The sequence below is a fragment of the Typopeltis vanoorti genome, chromosome 8 (assembly GCF_054136105.1).
Source record: "Typopeltis vanoorti isolate ZY-2024b chromosome 8, IOZ_Tvanoo_1.0, whole genome shotgun sequence".
NCBI lineage: Eukaryota > Metazoa > Arthropoda > Arachnida > Uropygi > Thelyphonidae > Typopeltis > Typopeltis vanoorti.
Window position 1 is genome coordinate 62077605 of NC_143556.1, and position 17988 is coordinate 62095592.

General features: G+C 36.9%; 1 protein-coding gene across 8 annotated transcripts in view; it reads right to left on the reverse strand.

Annotated features, from left to right (window-relative positions):
- Positions 1–17988, reverse strand: part of LOC150104039 (kynurenine aminotransferase-like) — a 179863-nt gene that overhangs the window by 72769 nt on the left and 89106 nt on the right. For all 8 annotated transcript variants that reach the window (XM_090396703.1, XM_090396701.1, XM_090396702.1 and 5 more), the window contains exons 5-6: positions 16106–16192; positions 2168–2290 (exon numbers count right to left, since the gene is read on the reverse strand). In XM_090396703.1, the coding sequence (XP_090252829.1) occupies positions 2168–2290; positions 16106–16192 (210 nt within the window). The remainder of the gene's footprint in view (positions 1–2167; positions 2291–16105; positions 16193–17988) is intronic.

Below are 17988 nucleotides of genomic sequence, written 5' to 3' on the forward strand. Positions count from 1 at the left end.
AATCAGTAAAACAGATGAATACTTCATTCTGAAATTCTCTTGTTCTTTCCATAATCTATCTCATGTTTGCTATCTGGTCTCTAGGTCCTCTATTTCTTCTAAAGTCTGCCTGTTCTTTTGGTATTTCTCTATTCACATACGGCTCTAGTCTTCTTTGGATCACTTTCAGCATAACTTGACTTGCATGCGAAATTAAAGTGACTGTTCTATAATTCTCACAATTGATGGGATTTGATATTTTTAAAAACTGGGATGAATACTGATGTTTTCCAATCTCTAGGATAGTATATTTTCTTCCAAACCTTTTGGCAAATTTCGGTTAATATATTCACTACTTAATCCCCAACTGCTCTCAATAATTCCACTGACACTCCAATAGCTTTTCCTTTAGGCAGCTGTTCCATTGCTGATATTAATTTACTGTTCATTTTCATGGGTTCCTCAACAAATTCTCTCCTTTCAAATTCTCCTTCAATAATGATATCCTTCTTATACAAATCTTCTACATAATCTTCCCATCTTTTTTTCACTTCAAACTTTTCCTGAATTACTTTTTTCTACTCTAATCTAGGGATAAACTTCCCTGTAACATTCATTTATGTTTCTAAACAGATCTCTTGTTCTACCTGTAATGTTACTTTCTTCAATTTCCTTGCAGCTTCTGTTTAAATGTTGATCTTTCCTGGCCTGTGTCTGGAAATCTGGAATGAACTGTCTAACCTTTTCTTTAATAAATTTAGTTTAATCCTTTATCCAAGTGTAAGCAAACAAAGTTTGTGCCTGAAATCTTCAGGACTGAGGTAAGGTGGTGCAACACCAGGCAACTCCAAGCAAAGATGGACCAAGCTTTCATCACTCATTGTCTCAGTATCTCCCATAATGCAAAGCACATCTCCATGCGGACATGTATACTGCTATGCATTAAGGGGAGGGCCACTACCCAGACTGGCTTCGACCTTTATTGAGGTCTCGTCAGTGGGAGGCAGACTCAATTGACTAGGATCGGCGAAGAATACGACAGCGGAGCCGTTGCTTTTCCAGAGGCGGCATCATATATCCCATTTTCATCTTCGGCCAACACCACTACGGCTGCAACAACCTACATGGTGTATCTAAAACCATCCCCTTACCCGTCCATCAACGGTATGGGACTGGCGTCTGGAGTAGAGTTGCTTCATCCAGCTGTTGGCTATCCCCGGGAAGGGCCATTACCCAGACGTATAGGTAAATATCACCTCTCCTATTGCTTCTGCCTTAGTATCTCCACATTTGGGTCTGCCTCCCACTGACGAGACCTCAATAAAGGTCAAAACTGGTCTGGGTAGTGGCCCTCCCCTTAATGCATAGAGTATACATGTCTGCAAGGAGATGTGCTTTGCATTATGGGAGATACTGAGACAAGGAGCGATGAGAGCTTGGTCCACCTTTGCTTGGAGTTGCCTGGTGTTGCACCACCTTACCTCAGTCCTCAAGATATTTTCAGGTGCAAACTTTGCTTGCTTTCACTTGGATAAAGGATTAAACTAAATTTATTATAGTCTAACCAAGTGCAAAATAAACTTCCAACATCCCTCTCTAAATCCAGAGTAATTCAATAATAAGGTGGTACACCTGTTGGCAACTCGTATAGGTAAATATGACCTCTCTTATTGCTTCTGCCTTAGTATCTCTATGGTTGGGTCTGCCTCCCACTGACGAGACCTCAATAAACGTTGAAACCGGTCTGGGTAGTGGCCCTCCCCTTAATGCATAGCAGTATACATGTCCTCATGGAGATGTCTTTGCATTATGAGAGTACCGAGACAAGGAGTGACGAGAGCTTGGTCCACATTTGCTTGGAGTTGCCTGGTGTTGCTCCACCTTACCTCAGTCCTGAAGATATTTTCATGCGCAAACTTTGTTTGCTTACACTTGGATAAAGGATTAAACTAGATTTATTATAGTCTAACCAAGTGCAAAATAAACTTCCAAAACCTTTTCTTTGTTTCTCTGAAGTTTCATTTTTCTTTTTTCTTTCTTTCTTTTGCTATTTGAATAGCTTCTTCTGACAGCCATTTACAATCTTTCTTACCTGTTGCTTTACTTAGATTCTTTTTTTCTAAAATTAAAATAGAAAAGACTATTATAGTAACTGAAATTTGAGTGAATTATAAATGAACTGCCTTACCTTACCAAGTGGATTATGAGGTGTGTTTATAATAATCATTTTTGTTTTCTTATTGAACTTGGAAACTAGTTCCTGAGGATCTAGAATCCAATCATCACTAAATCCTGAAATTCCATCTTGTTTCTGGAAAAAAAATAAAATAAAATATTCATTAAAATGCATTAATTTATGATTAATAATAATAATGAATAAAATTTCCATAGTGTCACAAGATTCATCCAAAGAATTCAATCTGATTATCACCACACCTTTTATACTTTATCTTAGATTCATTCCGTATATGATACTATATATGACATGTGCATTTTCAATATATAAAATAAGAAATTCCGGATAAATTACATTATTACTAACAAGATATCTGCAAACTGCTCCAGAATGAGCATTGAAGAATTTGAATCATAGTGTAATCATCTATTTCTGAACAAATAAACAGCCTTAACAGTAAAATGGTTCAAAAAGAAGAATCCTGTAGGTTAAAAAGCAAAATACAAATAAAGGTTTGATATATTCAGTCAAAAAACCAAGTTGACTATTTAACTCACAGCCCTCTATAATAATACATATACTGATCACTGAATTTGAAACTTTTATTTAATCACATGTCGGATCTACTTTAGTGACTATCAGTACCAATCTCCTTCAATTCTTTGCACATAGTTTGATGAGATATGGGCTGGGAACAAACCTTTATTAAATGCTTCAGTCAACTGCTGCACACATGAAGTTCTGTTTGTCCATACAAGCCTTCTCAGACAATGATGATCTCGTTCCTGTAAGATTGTCTTAGGACCACAGTTACACCTCTCAGACAAGCAATATGGGTCAGTTTTCAACTGTTTAAACACCCAGGATATCTCATCTTTTGAGAAACTAGTCAGCTCTGCTGTTTTCAAAATCAGGGCTCTAGCCAGACAGACACCCACAATAAGCCCTTTATCAAACTCCAAAAGATCCTTTGTTTTTCCCATGGTGATCAACAATATTGATGTTTGCTGACCATTTGTCTAGAACACATAGTAATGCATTTGACCAAGTATTATGAATATTATTATTATTATTACTACCCCAAGACCTCATGGAGTCAAAGACATATCTGGGAGAGCCTTTTATTACACACACACACAGCTCATCATACCGAAACTCCTTGCAGAGACCACAATCTCAGGCAAGGCATTCCAATCATTTACAACTCTACACGAAAAAAAAATGCCTTCACTCCCCTATTCAGTGGAATATCTTTATACAGTTCTCCCCTGATCTCCCACTATTTTCTGCAGAACCTCCCCAGCATTGATCCTATAACAACCCCTTACCAACTTGTAGGTCTCTATCATATCTCCCCTCTTCCTCCTGTCCACCAGAATCTGCAAATTACATCTTCTCAATCTTTACTCATATTCGACATTCCAGAGGTCAGAAACTACCTTAGTCAGTTGCCTTTGTACCCTATCCAACATCTCTTCATCCTTCTGAAAACCAGGTGACCAAATCTGGGCACAATAGTCCATGTGTGGCCTAATCAAAGCCTTACACAACGGAACAAGAATCTCCCTACTTCTACACGTCAGTGTCCTCCACATCATTCCCAGAAGCCTTTGTATTATTATTATTATTATTATGTGACACCTCCAGGGAGTCCAAAGACTCATCGAGGGAGAGTGTGCAACAGCACTGAACAATTGAACTCCTTCCAACTACTAACCGCGCTCAAACTTGCTTAACTTTTTACGAGCCATTAGTAGCAGAGGCTCTACCAATCGACCAACTTTTGCTGGCAAGGTTCAATTTTTGGCTATGTGTCCCCTAAATTTCAGATCCTTATCCACTATCACCCCCAGATCTCTTATTTACTCCACCTCCAACAATACATCCTCACAAAGCATAAATTCTGCATCCCATCTTTGTTTTCCAAATTTTAAAACCTTACATTTTGCAACATTGAACTCACATCCCCATTTCCGTGTCCAATCACTCAATTTATTCAAGTCTTCTTGTAAGGCCACAACATCTTCACTACTCTTTATGGTTCGTCTCAACTTTGCATCATCTGAAAACAACTGAATATCTCTATCCAAATCTTCACCAATATCATTAATATACAAGTTAAACAGTAATGGCCCTAAAACAGACCCTTGAGGCACTCCACTAGTGACTTTCCTTTTCCTGGATATTGCACCCCCATACACAACTTGTTGATACCCATCAGATAGCCAGTCTCCAATCTAATGCACTAATCTAATATCCAACCCCACCTGCTCTAGTTTGACTGTCAACTTATCACGAGATACTCTATCAAAAGCCTTTGCGAAATCCAAGTATATTACTGTGTATCCTTCTCCTCTGTCCAAGGAAGCAATCACTTTATTGTGATATGTAAGTAGATTACTAAAACATGACCTCCCTTTAGCAAATCCATGCTGTCCATCAAAGATAATACCATTGTTGTCAACCCAACTCTGAATCCTAGTTCTCACAAGCTTCTCCAACAACTTAATCACAACACCTGACACACAGTAGGCCTATAGTTTGATGCTTGAGTTCGATCATCTCCTTTATGAAGTGGCACAATCTTGCCCTCCTTCCACTCCTTATGGAGTGCAAGACTCGTATTAAAAAAATATGTCAAGACAGGTATCAACTCCCTGGCACATTCCTTCAGAATATGTGGTGATATATTATCTAGTCCCACAGCCTTATTAACATCTAGTTTACTCAACTCCCCATACACCTCTTGCTCACTTACAGTCAGTATCTCCTCCCCATCATCAACTGCTCTCAATCTCTCCATGAAGTGACATTCACAAGATTGAAAGACCGTTACCTAACCTAACTGCTCATTAAGTAACTCCACCACACATTCCACAACAGCCATCTTTATACCATTTTCTCCAATCAATGTCATCCTTCCATAATCATTCTTTCTTTTGCTGGCTACATATCGAAAGAACTCCTTAGGATTCTTTTCGGCTTCATTAGCTAACTGCTGTTCATACCTCTCTTTAGCTATCCTCACCAACAAAGACACCCTCCTTGCCTGGTCTTTCGTAGACCTCATGGAATTGGTTATTTCCACTTCTCTTATGCTGCCTCTACAATGCCCTTTTTCTCTGTATCACATGCTTAATCTATTTATTCATCCATCTCACACCTATCTTATTTAACCTTCTCACCCTTGGAATACATTTAGACATTGCATCAACCAGACAGTTTTTGAAAATCCCCCCCCCCCCCCCCCCAAGCTGCATTGATCTCTTTTCCAGCTAACTCCTCATTCCATGCTACACCCGCAAGCTGTCTCCTGAGGTCTTCATAATCACCCCCCCCCCTTATAGTTTCACATATACCCTTTTCTCACAGGGGTCCTCGCACTGCTGGCAACCACCCAGGTAATCACCTCATGGTCACTCTCACCAACTGGTGGATGATTTGACACCTCATTTATAATTACTTCCTCTGATGAGATGACCAAATCCAAGACCCTCTATCCTCGTGTGCCCTCTGTTACATACTCTGAGGTAGTTATCCCTAAAAAACTCAAGAAACTCATTTTCTTTTCTTCCAGTTGCTATTTCATCATTCCAATCTATATTGCCATAAACCTTGCATAAGTAATGTATACGTATATCTGCATAAAGGTTTCCAGTTCAGTGGGTGGTATGTGTACACCATGATGGTATACGTCCAAAAAGATTTTTTTGCTATGTAGAAAGTAAGAAGAATAATGATTATGGAAGGATAACTTTAATCAATAGCTATGGCAAGATAGTGGCAGAAGTAATAGTTGAGTTACTAAGTGATCACTTTGCAAGGGTGTATCATCGAGACGGAGATTCTGCAGGTGATGTGACAGAAGTCGATGTGAAACTGAGGTAGATGAACTGGAGGTGCTCAACATATTGAAAAATATCAATGTGAATACAGCAGAGGGAATGGATGACATCTCAGTCTGTGTGCTATGAGAAAGTGCCAGAGAATTAGCAGTGCCTCTGATCAAGTTGTTTAATGTAAATCTCTGCTCTGGCAAGGTTCCAAGGAAATGGAAAGAGGATAAGATGATTCCATTACATAAAGGTTGCCCCAAGACAGAAGTAGCAAATTACCCAATTAGTATCTCAGGAGTAGTGGTCAAAGCACTGGAAGTGTTGGTTAAAAGTAAAATCCAGGAAGGGTGGATAGTAATATCATACTCTACTGGGAGGAAGGGGACAGCACAGCTTTGTAAAAGGTGGGTCCTACCTTAGTAATTTACTTATGTTTTATAACAGAGTGACAGCAAAATTAGATAAGGGAAATAGCTATACCATGATACAGCTGGCATTTGACAGAATACTGCAAATCTAGTCAGCTATGTAACACTGTTCATAACAGTCTTAGGATTTCCAGATCCTTCAGATGTGCTACTATTAGAAAACTCTGAGCTTAATGATTTGGAAAACCTTGTTTCACTGTTCATAATGGTAGTCTGCTAAAAGTGTCTGCATTCTGATGTTTCTTCCCAGGTCTGTAAACTAAGGTATGATTGTACGTACCAATATTAATGCCCAATGTAACATCTATGGTGAAATTGTACCAGGGATCTGTAAACCTATAATGGTCAATGAATGGTAATTATGGTCACATGTCTTCCAAAAATATACTGATGGAACTTTTAAATACCAGATATAATGGCTAATTTTTCCTTTTCAACATCAGATATACTCCATGTTCATCAAGTTTAAAGCCTAATATTCTATAGCCTGGATTTCACATTTAATACTATTAATGTATAGTCCAACATCGAGAAGTCTTCTTTTCAGGAATTCACCTATCCTTTGCCAAAGTTCTTTGTGCATTAAAGATTACTTTTTGAAGTGGCATCAGTGCCAGCATGTTTCCAAAGAATCATGGAATCACTCCTAGCCAGAATCCCTGTGTCATAGTGTACTTAGATGGACTGATTCCATGATTCTGGAAACATGCTGGCACTGATGCCACTTCAAAATGTAATCTTTAATGGTGTTTAAAGTTAAAATGTTTGTTGAGTCTTTGTCCATAGACACCTGTAGATAAGCATTGTCTAGATCTATTTTGGAAAATCAACATCCACCTGTAAGTTTTGATAATACTTCACTGATGTATTATCAAAATTTATGATGTGCATCTGTAGTCTCCACACAGTCTTATCTTTTCATTTGTTTTAAGTACTTGGACTACTGGTATCACCCATTTGGAGTGTAAAATAGGTTTCAATATCTCTTCATGGATTAACTCATTAATGGCTTCTTCCACGTCACATAACATAAAGGAAAATTGGCAGTGTTTTCTAAAAATCAGAGATGTACCTTTCTTGAGGGTTATGTGTATCGGTAAGCTTTCTGTTGTACCCATAAAAATTAGTCAACAGTTGTTGAGTTTCTTGAGGCACTAGTTGCTCTTGTAACTGCAAATTATGAAGAAGTTTGATTCTTAGTGCCTAAAACTAGTTTCTTCCAACCAAGCTCAGACCTTTTCCATTTAAGACAAGTAAGGATAGTATGGCAGTATGTATCTTCCATTCTACTTTGATTTTGCACTTGCTCTGAGTGTACAACTTTTCCTTAGATGTTTATAAAGGCTACTTTCTCTAGTTGTTTACTTTCTGGACATACCTTGTCAAAGGTATCTGTACTGATCTGAGAGTATGCTGTACCTGAATCTAGCTTCATCTCCAGAGGTTTTCCATCCAGAAGTTGTTTGTTCATAAGCATTCATTGCTGCTGAGAGCATGTGGAATAAATATATTAAGTAGGAATCTGCCCCTTGTGGCTCCTCTGTTGTGTAACATGAGCCAAAACTGTTTCCTAAAAGATTTTAATCCTTTGGTTTTGTTTCCTTCTCCTTTCTTGGCAAACACATTTTCTTTTTTATTCTAAGCAGCCTTATTTATTAATGAACCAACATATGACCTGAATCCACTGGCAGGTTGAGCAATGATGTTCTCTCCCATACAACATATTTTTGTTTGCTCCTCCCTTGTGGAACATACCTTACTTTCCTGTATCTCTCTCTCTCTCTCTCGGATGAAATATAACTTGGATTGGCAGGCTTTTATTTTAGACATTTTTTATATGTCACCATTTCTGTTACTGTTGCATCATACATCTTTTGGAGCATGAGGCAATGATCAGCTAACAACCTTTTGTTACAACCTCTAGTCCTAGTCATGCTTGCCACAAATTAGTCTAGTAGGTTTCCTCTAAATTGACAAACTTGCAACGCTCAGTTTGCAAAACTGCCAGATACTTGGGCAAAGGACTCGTTTGCCCTATGATCACAGTAATGAAATTTTAGCCTCTGCACAAATTTACTGGAACATGGATTGAAGGCATTTAACAGCAGCTTAACTGCTTTGTCATAATTGAGGTCACTAACTTGATGGGGTGTTGCAAACATGACATACATTACTTAAATATAAAGAGCCAATAGGCTTCATTTCGGTGATATAAAATTATTTAAATTAAGGGGATATTAGCCTACTCACTGATGAAGCCTCAAAAAAGGCTGAAACCAGTCTGGGTAGTGACCTCCCACCATAATATAATAACAGCATACATTTCCTAGGAAATGTGTTTTTACATTATGGAAAATACCAAGAATAGCAATCAGAACTTTACTCACCTTTGCAACGAGTTGCCCGAGATTGTACTACGTACTAAGACTACTTGCATTAGCTCACGCTAGTAATCGCCGATACTTTTATGGTTTACTATATTCGGCATGAAACTCTCTGATGCCAATCTTTGAGTTTCTTATTCGGTTTTAAAACAATGTGGGATTAATATCCCCTTAATTTAAATAATTTTATATCGCTGAAATGAAGCCTATTGGCTCTTTATATTTAAGCAACTTAATGGTTGCACCTGTTTGACAACTCGTATAGCAGAGTATATAAGTTCTTTTCGCTATACCCTTTGGTATCTATTTGGTCCAGCTACTCACTGATGAAGCCTCAAAAAAGGCTGAAACTAGTCTGGGTAGTCACCTCCTACCATAATATAATAACAGCATACATTTCCTATGAAATATGTTTTTACATTATGGAAAATATACCAAGAATAGTGATCAGAACTTTACTCACCTTTGCAACGAGTTGCCCGAGATTGTACTACATACTAGGACTACTTGCATTAGCTCACGCTAGTAATCGCCGATACTTTTATAGTTTATTATATTTGGCGTGAAACTCCCTGATTCCAATCTTTGAGTTTCTTATTCGGTTTTAAAACAATGTGGGATTAATATCCCCTTAATTTAAATAATGACATACATTGTTTTTCAAACACTGTACAAATGATTGTCCTTCTCCATTTCATCGTTTATTCCAATGGTGATGAAATAATATTCTAATTGTTCCTTGTACATTTCCCAAGAATCACCTGACATTGGCGTGAATTCCAATACTTAAGCCTATGGTACCAATTATTGTGTGTGCTGCTTGATCTTCTACCATTCTGTTAACAAATGCCCATAACAGCTGTATACAAATTATACTTCATATCTTATATTCACTTGGATCCCATCCTCTAAGATCAGAAACCAAAAGTAGTAGAACACAGGTTTAATAACATAAAGCATTACTGATACATACCGTATTTACTCGAATATAACTCGCCCTCATGTATAACTCACACCCCTGATTTTACTTTACAAAAAAATTAATTACAAAATTTCGCATATACCTTGCACACGAAAAAAAGTTTCAATACTTCACATCAGGGAGATAGTAACTTACTCCATGTGGTAAAGAACGAGTCATCCCCAACAGCCACTATACTGCCGATGCAAGAAAAACAAGTAGTTTTATTGTATCACTGAATATGGTATAGAGACATCTGCAATCTGTGTAATATATTTCTCAACAAATAGTGCAATTAGAAACAAGTGGGATAAAAATGGCACTAATTAATGAATCACATATCCCCCCCCCCCACACACACACAGAAACTATGCTGTATAGACTCAAACAAAACCATATGTTGCACTAGCAAACACAGCATCTAATTAAAAACGATTTTCCAATTTTTCAATTACATAAAATAAATGTCTCTTTGACTGCATTTGAAATTTTCGATGCCATTAAGGCAGATCGCAAAGGCTAACTTCAAATAAAATTCTACCACGAATTGAAACATGACATGTAATGTGTGTGTGTGTGTGTGTGCGCGTGCATGAGTCTGCCTGCCAGCTCGACATGGAAGCAGCACACAAACAAGCAACAATAAAATTCAACCGAAGGGTTGAAACTTTGTGTTAGCTGAGCCTGCCTGCACAATGTGGAAGCGGTACACAAACGGTAATGCGAAGTTCCATCGGAACAATAAACGGACAAAACACCACCATGTCATGAACATGTTAAAACTATGAAATATATAGTTAATATTGTTATGGCAGCTTCAGATATTATAGAATTTGGTTGAAGAGAATAAGCATTTAAACTCAACAATTGTTGGCTTGCTTGCCTTTGTTGTTGGGTCATGCAATCTTTTGTTAATGCCACACCAATCATATGCATGTCTTCATAGCTGCTCTATCTCTTCCAGCCAACCATTGTTATCCATTTCGCGTGTCATGAAGGATTGTTCAATACGTATCTCAAGTCTTGTAAATCACTGGTAATTTTTGCTTGAAATAATGGGAAAGAAGATGACACTATTTAGGTGAATTTGACAATACACACAAGGAAACCTCGCTGGAAACTGGAAGTAGCAATAGCAAATAGGAGATTCTTGGTAAGTAATACCTATTTTCGGTTTTTTCAGTGTCCAAAAATTCCCACATATATCTTGCACCACAATTTTTTAGCTTTAATTTTGTGAAAAAAAGTGCAAGTTCTTTTGAATAAATACATTAACATAAGAGGTTAACACACACACACACACACACAAACACACACACACACACACACACACAGCACATACTTTCTGCATCCGGTCACATTAATGAACAAATTACCATTACTCGAAGACTTGCTGTTCAGCTGTTTATATTCTTGGTGGCTCACACTAAGTCTTGTGCATGGTACAAGGCTGCCAACATAACAGACTGCAGATATCACACTTTACCATTCTGTTTAAGTGAACATACCACTTTAGATATGCATGCCCATGCATGTGCACACATACACATGCACAACTGAATACCAATAACGTTAAGTTCCTTTCTAACATTTTAATTTTTAACATAATTCTGCCACTGATGCCATCCATTCACTTTCCTAATTTTCCATAGAAATAGGATTTCTGAGTCTTGGTTATTTTTCTGTTCCTGGGTCTCGAGATCCTGGGACAATACAATTTCACTCATGAAACTTACTTTTTAAGAATATTTGTTATTTATTCTTTATTATATTTTTATAAAATGCATCAATAACTGTTAAACAAATGGTTTCATTAAGGCAGAGTAAATTTTCAACTGAGCTTTTGCATCCAAATTTCAGCATCCTCACTCTATCTGTAATTAGAGCCCCAATATGTTTATTTTCAAAACTATTCCAAATTTTTGTATTCGTGAGTCCACAATATTTTGAATATCAAATGACAAACATGTTTCCAGGTAATGAACTAATCCTAAGTTAAAGCTTTTTGAATAATCTGAATGACCAACAATACTGAAACACCTTTTATTTCCAATATTTTCTGATTCTATTAATTCTTTAATATTTTGAATATATTCCTATCTTTTTTATGTTCACAGTAGTTAAAAGGCTGCTTTCATAATACATAATTTTGCTTTGAATTGATTCACATATAAAAGAACCAATATAAATTGCCCAAATTGGGATTCCATCTTCAGTAGCCAATCTAGATACAATCCTCACTTAACTTTGTTTTACATAAGTATAAAATCGAGTGATCAGTGCAAATTCTTTTTGAGCTACATGAAGGTTCTGTATTTTCCTCAGCACTTCTTTATGTGACTTCAAAATGTCACTCTTGTATATGTTCTAAATGCCTCATTAGTTCTAATATATGTTCTAAATGTCCACTAATAAATCACTAGCGGACTAGTGTTTGAACTCCTACATGAAATTTGCTTTGGACATTAATTTGCACTGAATCACTTCCTCATTTTTACATTTCTTAGCATTTCTAAACTTCATTTCTAAACTAAAATTGATTTATTTTCATTTTGAAACTGAAGCGAAAACTAAACCAAATATTATTATTTTATTATTATTACAGGCTACCCCAATGAGACTCATCGAGAGAGGCCCTAAACATCATGTCAAGAACTATCCAACATTTGCACATCTATCATACTTTGCTTTAAACTCATTGTGTTATAACTAGGTTATAACTCTACTAGTTAAAACACCCTTGCTAACTGCATTACTCACTTTCCATGGATGTCCCCTGGTTCTCTCACCACCATACATACCTGTTCTGAAAAATTTCCTCTCAATTAATCTTGTATAAAACCCTCAATAATTTGTGTCTTAATCATATCATCCCTTTTCTGCCTATCAACCAGTTTCTGTAACCCACAAATCTTCAACCTATTCTCATAAGGTTCATTCCATAGACCTGCTACCATCTTGATCACTCACCTCTGGATCCTCTGCACCTCCTCCTCATTACCAAGAAACCCTAACACCCAGATCTGCATGCGGTAGTCAAGATGGTCTTATCAAGGCTCAATAAAGAGAACAGTAACCTGCTTATTTCTGCTTGTCAAAGTATTCTTCAGTAACCAAGTAATCTGATGAGCCACTTTTGCTATGTACTCCCTAAACTTTAACTCCCTATCTACTAAGTCTCTGGCTTTAACATCCCCAAGTCTATGGTTTCATCAATTTCCTGGAGTACAGTTCCACCAATGTGGTATACAGCTGGTAATTTTTTCAGACCAAAATGCATACCTTACACTTTGCCACATTAAACTGACATTCATTCTCCTTTGCCCAGTCTGCTAATCTATCCAAATCATCCTAAAAAATTTTGATGTTACCTTTATTAACTATTGCTCTACCCAACTTTGCATCATTGGCAAATGACTATTAATAAACTAAACTCCTCACTAACCCTATATTCATCCCCATGTGCTTCAGTATGAGCAGATTTCCATTTACCCATTCCTGTATTTTGCTCTTCACCAACTTCTAAAATACTCTGACAACTCCTGATATGCTGATCAGTTGGTAATATGCCACATCAGTCTTGGAACCTCCTTTATGTAATGGAACTATTTTCCCCTATTTCCACCCTCCTCGGGACTAACCTAGAGCTCAGACTTACATTAAACAATATGGTCCAGGGCACTGATAATTCTCTCACCGCTTCACATAAAACTGAAGCTTGTATAATACCATCCAATCGCACAGCTGTATTCACATTAAGGTTCTGTAATATGCTATGCACTACCATTTCGTTTACCTCAGTTCTCATATATTCTCGTTCCTTCAATATCTCCACCTAGATAATTCTACTATTTCGACTGATTCAGTTATCTTCCTACCATCAGCATTCATTAAAATCATTCTGCCATATACTATTTTTCTTTTACTTGAAGCATATCGAGAGAACTGTTTGGGATTCTCTTTAACTTGCATTGCTAACTTTCTTTCATGATCTGCTTTAGCCTTTCTTACCACACTAGTTACCCTTCTGGCCTGTGCCTTGTATTGTTCATGTGCCTACAGGTCACCTTTCTCCTTAAATTCCCTCCACAATTTTTTTTTTTTTTTTTTTTGCAGCTCCAGCTTAATAACGATATTCATCCATTTAACTCTCACTTGATTTACTCTCCTGACTCTAGGTATTTTAGTCTGCCATTACCTCCTTCAAACACTACTTTACCACTTCCCATGCACTATCAACATCCAGCCTGTGCAGTTTCACATGCCAAAGCACCGATCCAAGCAATCTCCTAAGTTTGTCATACTTACGAGCCTTGTAATTCCACATATATCCCATCTTAACTGAAAATTCCACACATTTAACCACCTCCCAGGTCTAGACCATATGATCACTCTCACCAATTGGTGGCAACATGGTCATATTCGTCATATATAAATTCTCAGCAACAATTACAAGATCAAGTACTGTCAAACCCATAGTATATTCCATGACATGCGATCTCAGGTAGTTATCCCTTAGTTATAATTTTAAAATTATAAAATTAAAATTAAAATTAATGAAAATTAAAATTATAAAATTAATAACAATTAAAATTATAAATCTTTTTTGTTATCATGTTATGAAATGAATAGAGAGCCTATGTAGCTCAGTGGATGTGGCATTTACATACCACAGCACTTGACCGCATGAAGGAAGATTTTGTTTTGAATCTAACTAGAGGAAATTTTTCTAAGCCTTTTTTTGACCGGTTCCCAAGTTAGTCGATCTCTGGCATGTGCAAGCAGGTTTTTTCTCCCGGAAACTCGGGTTTTTCGTCCCGTAAACTCAAGAAAATCGACCGTAGAACCCACATTATTTCAGACATTAAAAAATATATTGTGTTAGGGACCACAAGATGGCGGCACTTGTTGAGCCCTCTCTCTTCACTGCGTGCCACTTAAATAGTGATAGCCTTGGGCCAGCTATCTCTGATTGGCTGCCAGTGGAGATTGAACTGCCCACTCAGTCTCCAAAAGTTAGATAGGGCTAAAAGGCCTCGCCTACTCTCTATATGGGAATAAAAAGGCATTAGCTGATTTTTTTTTTTTTTGTTATGAAATGTGATCCAAATTTAAAGGTAAAAATGGAAATAATAACTTCACAACAATGAAAGTCTGTCAACTATTCATAGTGATCATTGTTGTTGTTTATTTAACAAATCACCTGATAAGAGGGCATAATTTTGTGAATGAACCAACTTGAAACGGCTAAGTAATAAAAATGTCCATTTACAGTGGCTGTTTCATCACACTTGATTCATATTCATGTTATGATATTACATTTAATAGAAACAAAAACAGATGTATAAAATAACAAATAGCATTGTATTCATTGCAATCAATAAAGATTTTAGTTCATAATATAATTTTAACTGAGCCTCCTTTGGTCAGAAAGACCTGGGTTCGGTTCCAGTCGTTGATATGAACCTTTATCTGGTCTCTTTTGACAAAAGGTGATTTAGTCGGTCTCATATGGAGGTTGTTTCACCTGGAAACTCAGGTTTTTTGTCCCCAGAACAGGCAAACTAGCCCAGTGAACACACTTCATTACAGTCATGAATACGTCTCAGACATATGCCAGTCCTCAGCCCGGATAAAATTGTGAGGGATTGGGGAAAGTAACGACTGAAAGGGAAAAACCACCATCATAATTTTAACTATTGTCTATAATCTGTGATGCAATACTCATTTTACTAAAATTAAATATTCAAAAAATTATAATAAATTTGATGCGTCTCTGTTTCAGATTTGTAAATTTATGAAACATCTCGAGTCTCAAGCTGCCTTTTCTGGGCCCCAAAGACAAGAAAGATATGAAAATTTCCTAGGATTCTTGGGACAGAAATCCTACTTAGATCCATTATTTCCAAACCAATTTTGTGACTCATAAGTTAAAAGTCTTTTACATTGCTAGTTTCATGTTTTAATTTAATTTTTTTTTTTTTAATTTCATATAGATTTATTCCAAGTGTCACACCCTCACTCATAATTTTTCAGCTGAGTTTCACAACTGCAAACTCATAGGGATCACAGAAATAGTTATTCATGATATCAATTTACTGTGGGAATTTCTTTTACAACATTGTTGTACCTGGGAATACAAAGTTCGCTGATTTCTGTCTTCTTTTTTTTTTTTAAATAAAAATGAGCATTACAAAATTTTAAAACAGAAAAGAGATTAAAAAAAGAGATTTAAGAAATTTAAGAGGAAAAAGAAAAGAGATTTAAGAAATTTAAGAGGAAAAAGAAAAGAGATTTAAAAAATTCATTTTAAACATGCATTAAGAATTATAAAAACTTACTAATCGAAGTGGAATAAAAACAGGAATACCTCCTGCCATTCTTGTCACTGGTTCATAGCAGTCAAAGAAGGGTTCAATAATTATCACCTACATATATCAAAGAAAAGAATTTCAAGTGCCATAAAATACAAAATGAAGTCTAATAATGATTAAAATAAAGTAAATAAACAGGTCATAAAATGATATAAAATCCAATGAATTCTGTCAGCATAAAATAAATAAATAAATATACAGGTGATCCCTCCAGTTTACACAGATTTGCTTTTACATTTTTTTTCCCTGCTTCTCACTCCCTACTCACACCCTCTTTATACAGTTTCCAGGGATGACCTCTGGTTCTCCCCTGATCTCCCACTATTTTCTGTAGAACCTCTCCAGCATTGATCCTATAACAACCCCTTACCAACTTGTAGGTCTCTATCATATCTCCCTATTCCTCCTGTCCACCAGACTCTGCAAATTACATCTTCTCAATCTTTCCTCATACTCGACATTCCAGAGGGTTAGAAACGACCTTAGTCAGTTGCCTCTGGACCCTTTCCAACATCTCTTCATCCTTCTGAAAACCAGGTGACCAAATCTGGGCACAATAGTTCATGTGTGGCCTAATCAAAGCCTTATACAATGGAACAAGAATCTCCCTACTTCTACAAGTCAGTTGTTCTCTGCATCATTCCTAGAAGCCTTTGTGTTGTCTTCACAATTTTGGCTGTGTCCCCCCTAAATTTCAGATCTTTATCCACTATCACCCCCAGATCTCTTATTTCCTCAACCTCTGACAATATATCTTCACTAAGCATAAATTCAGCATCCCATTTTTGTTTACATTTTGCAACATTGAACTCGCATCCCCATTCCCATGACCAATCACTCAATTTATTCAAGTCTTCTTTTAAGGCCACAACATCTTCTCTACTCTTCATGGTTCGTTCCAACTTTGCATCATCTGCAGACAACTGAATATCTCCATACAAATCTTCACCAATATCATTAATATACAAGTTAAACAGTAAGGGCCCTAAAACAGACCCCCTGAGGCACACCACTAGTGACTTCCCTTTTATTATTATTATTATTCCTAATACCTCCAAGGAGTCCGAAGACTCATCGCGGGAGGACATCTTCAACTGTCTCTACACCTTACCTCTACTACGAATCAACGCCATCTACCACCCACCTCCAACACCACCACAAATAGTAATTTTTGTCTGTAAATTGTGTGTGTTCTGAAGGGCCAATTTGTATGTATGCGGGATGAAAAACCCGAGTTTCCGGGAGAAAAAACCCTGCTACCTCCGTATGAGATCGGCTAACTCACCATCGATTGAAATCGACCAGATAAAGATTCCTCCCGTCGCGATGAGAATCGAACTTAGGCCTATTCCAATCGAAGGGCGCAATGTACCGTCGTTCTTCCAATTGCGCTACGGAGGCGCTGGTTTTTTTTTTTTTTTTTTTTTTTTTTTTGCAGTTGTTTACATTTTATTATAAGAATCCAATAGCATACAGAAGTTAACAAATAAGCATTTAGAGGCTACTCATTTTTGGTCAGAATTTTATGGTAATAAACATGTAATTTTAACACCACACTCTTTAGTCTAACTCTCTGCTCTGTACATATAATTTACAGTGGTCTATTGCAACTTATTTCGCTAAGATGCTGCACAAACTAATCAAGATTCTAGTCAACCAAACCAACCAGTCAACCAGTTTTCCTGGATACTGCTTCTCCCCCCCCATACACAACTTCTTGATACCTATCAGACAGCCAGTCTTCAATCCAATGCACCAATTTAATATCCAACCCCATCCACTCCAATTTGAGTATCAACTTATCATGTGGTAATCTATCAAAAGCCTTTGCAAAATCTAACAGGAATCTA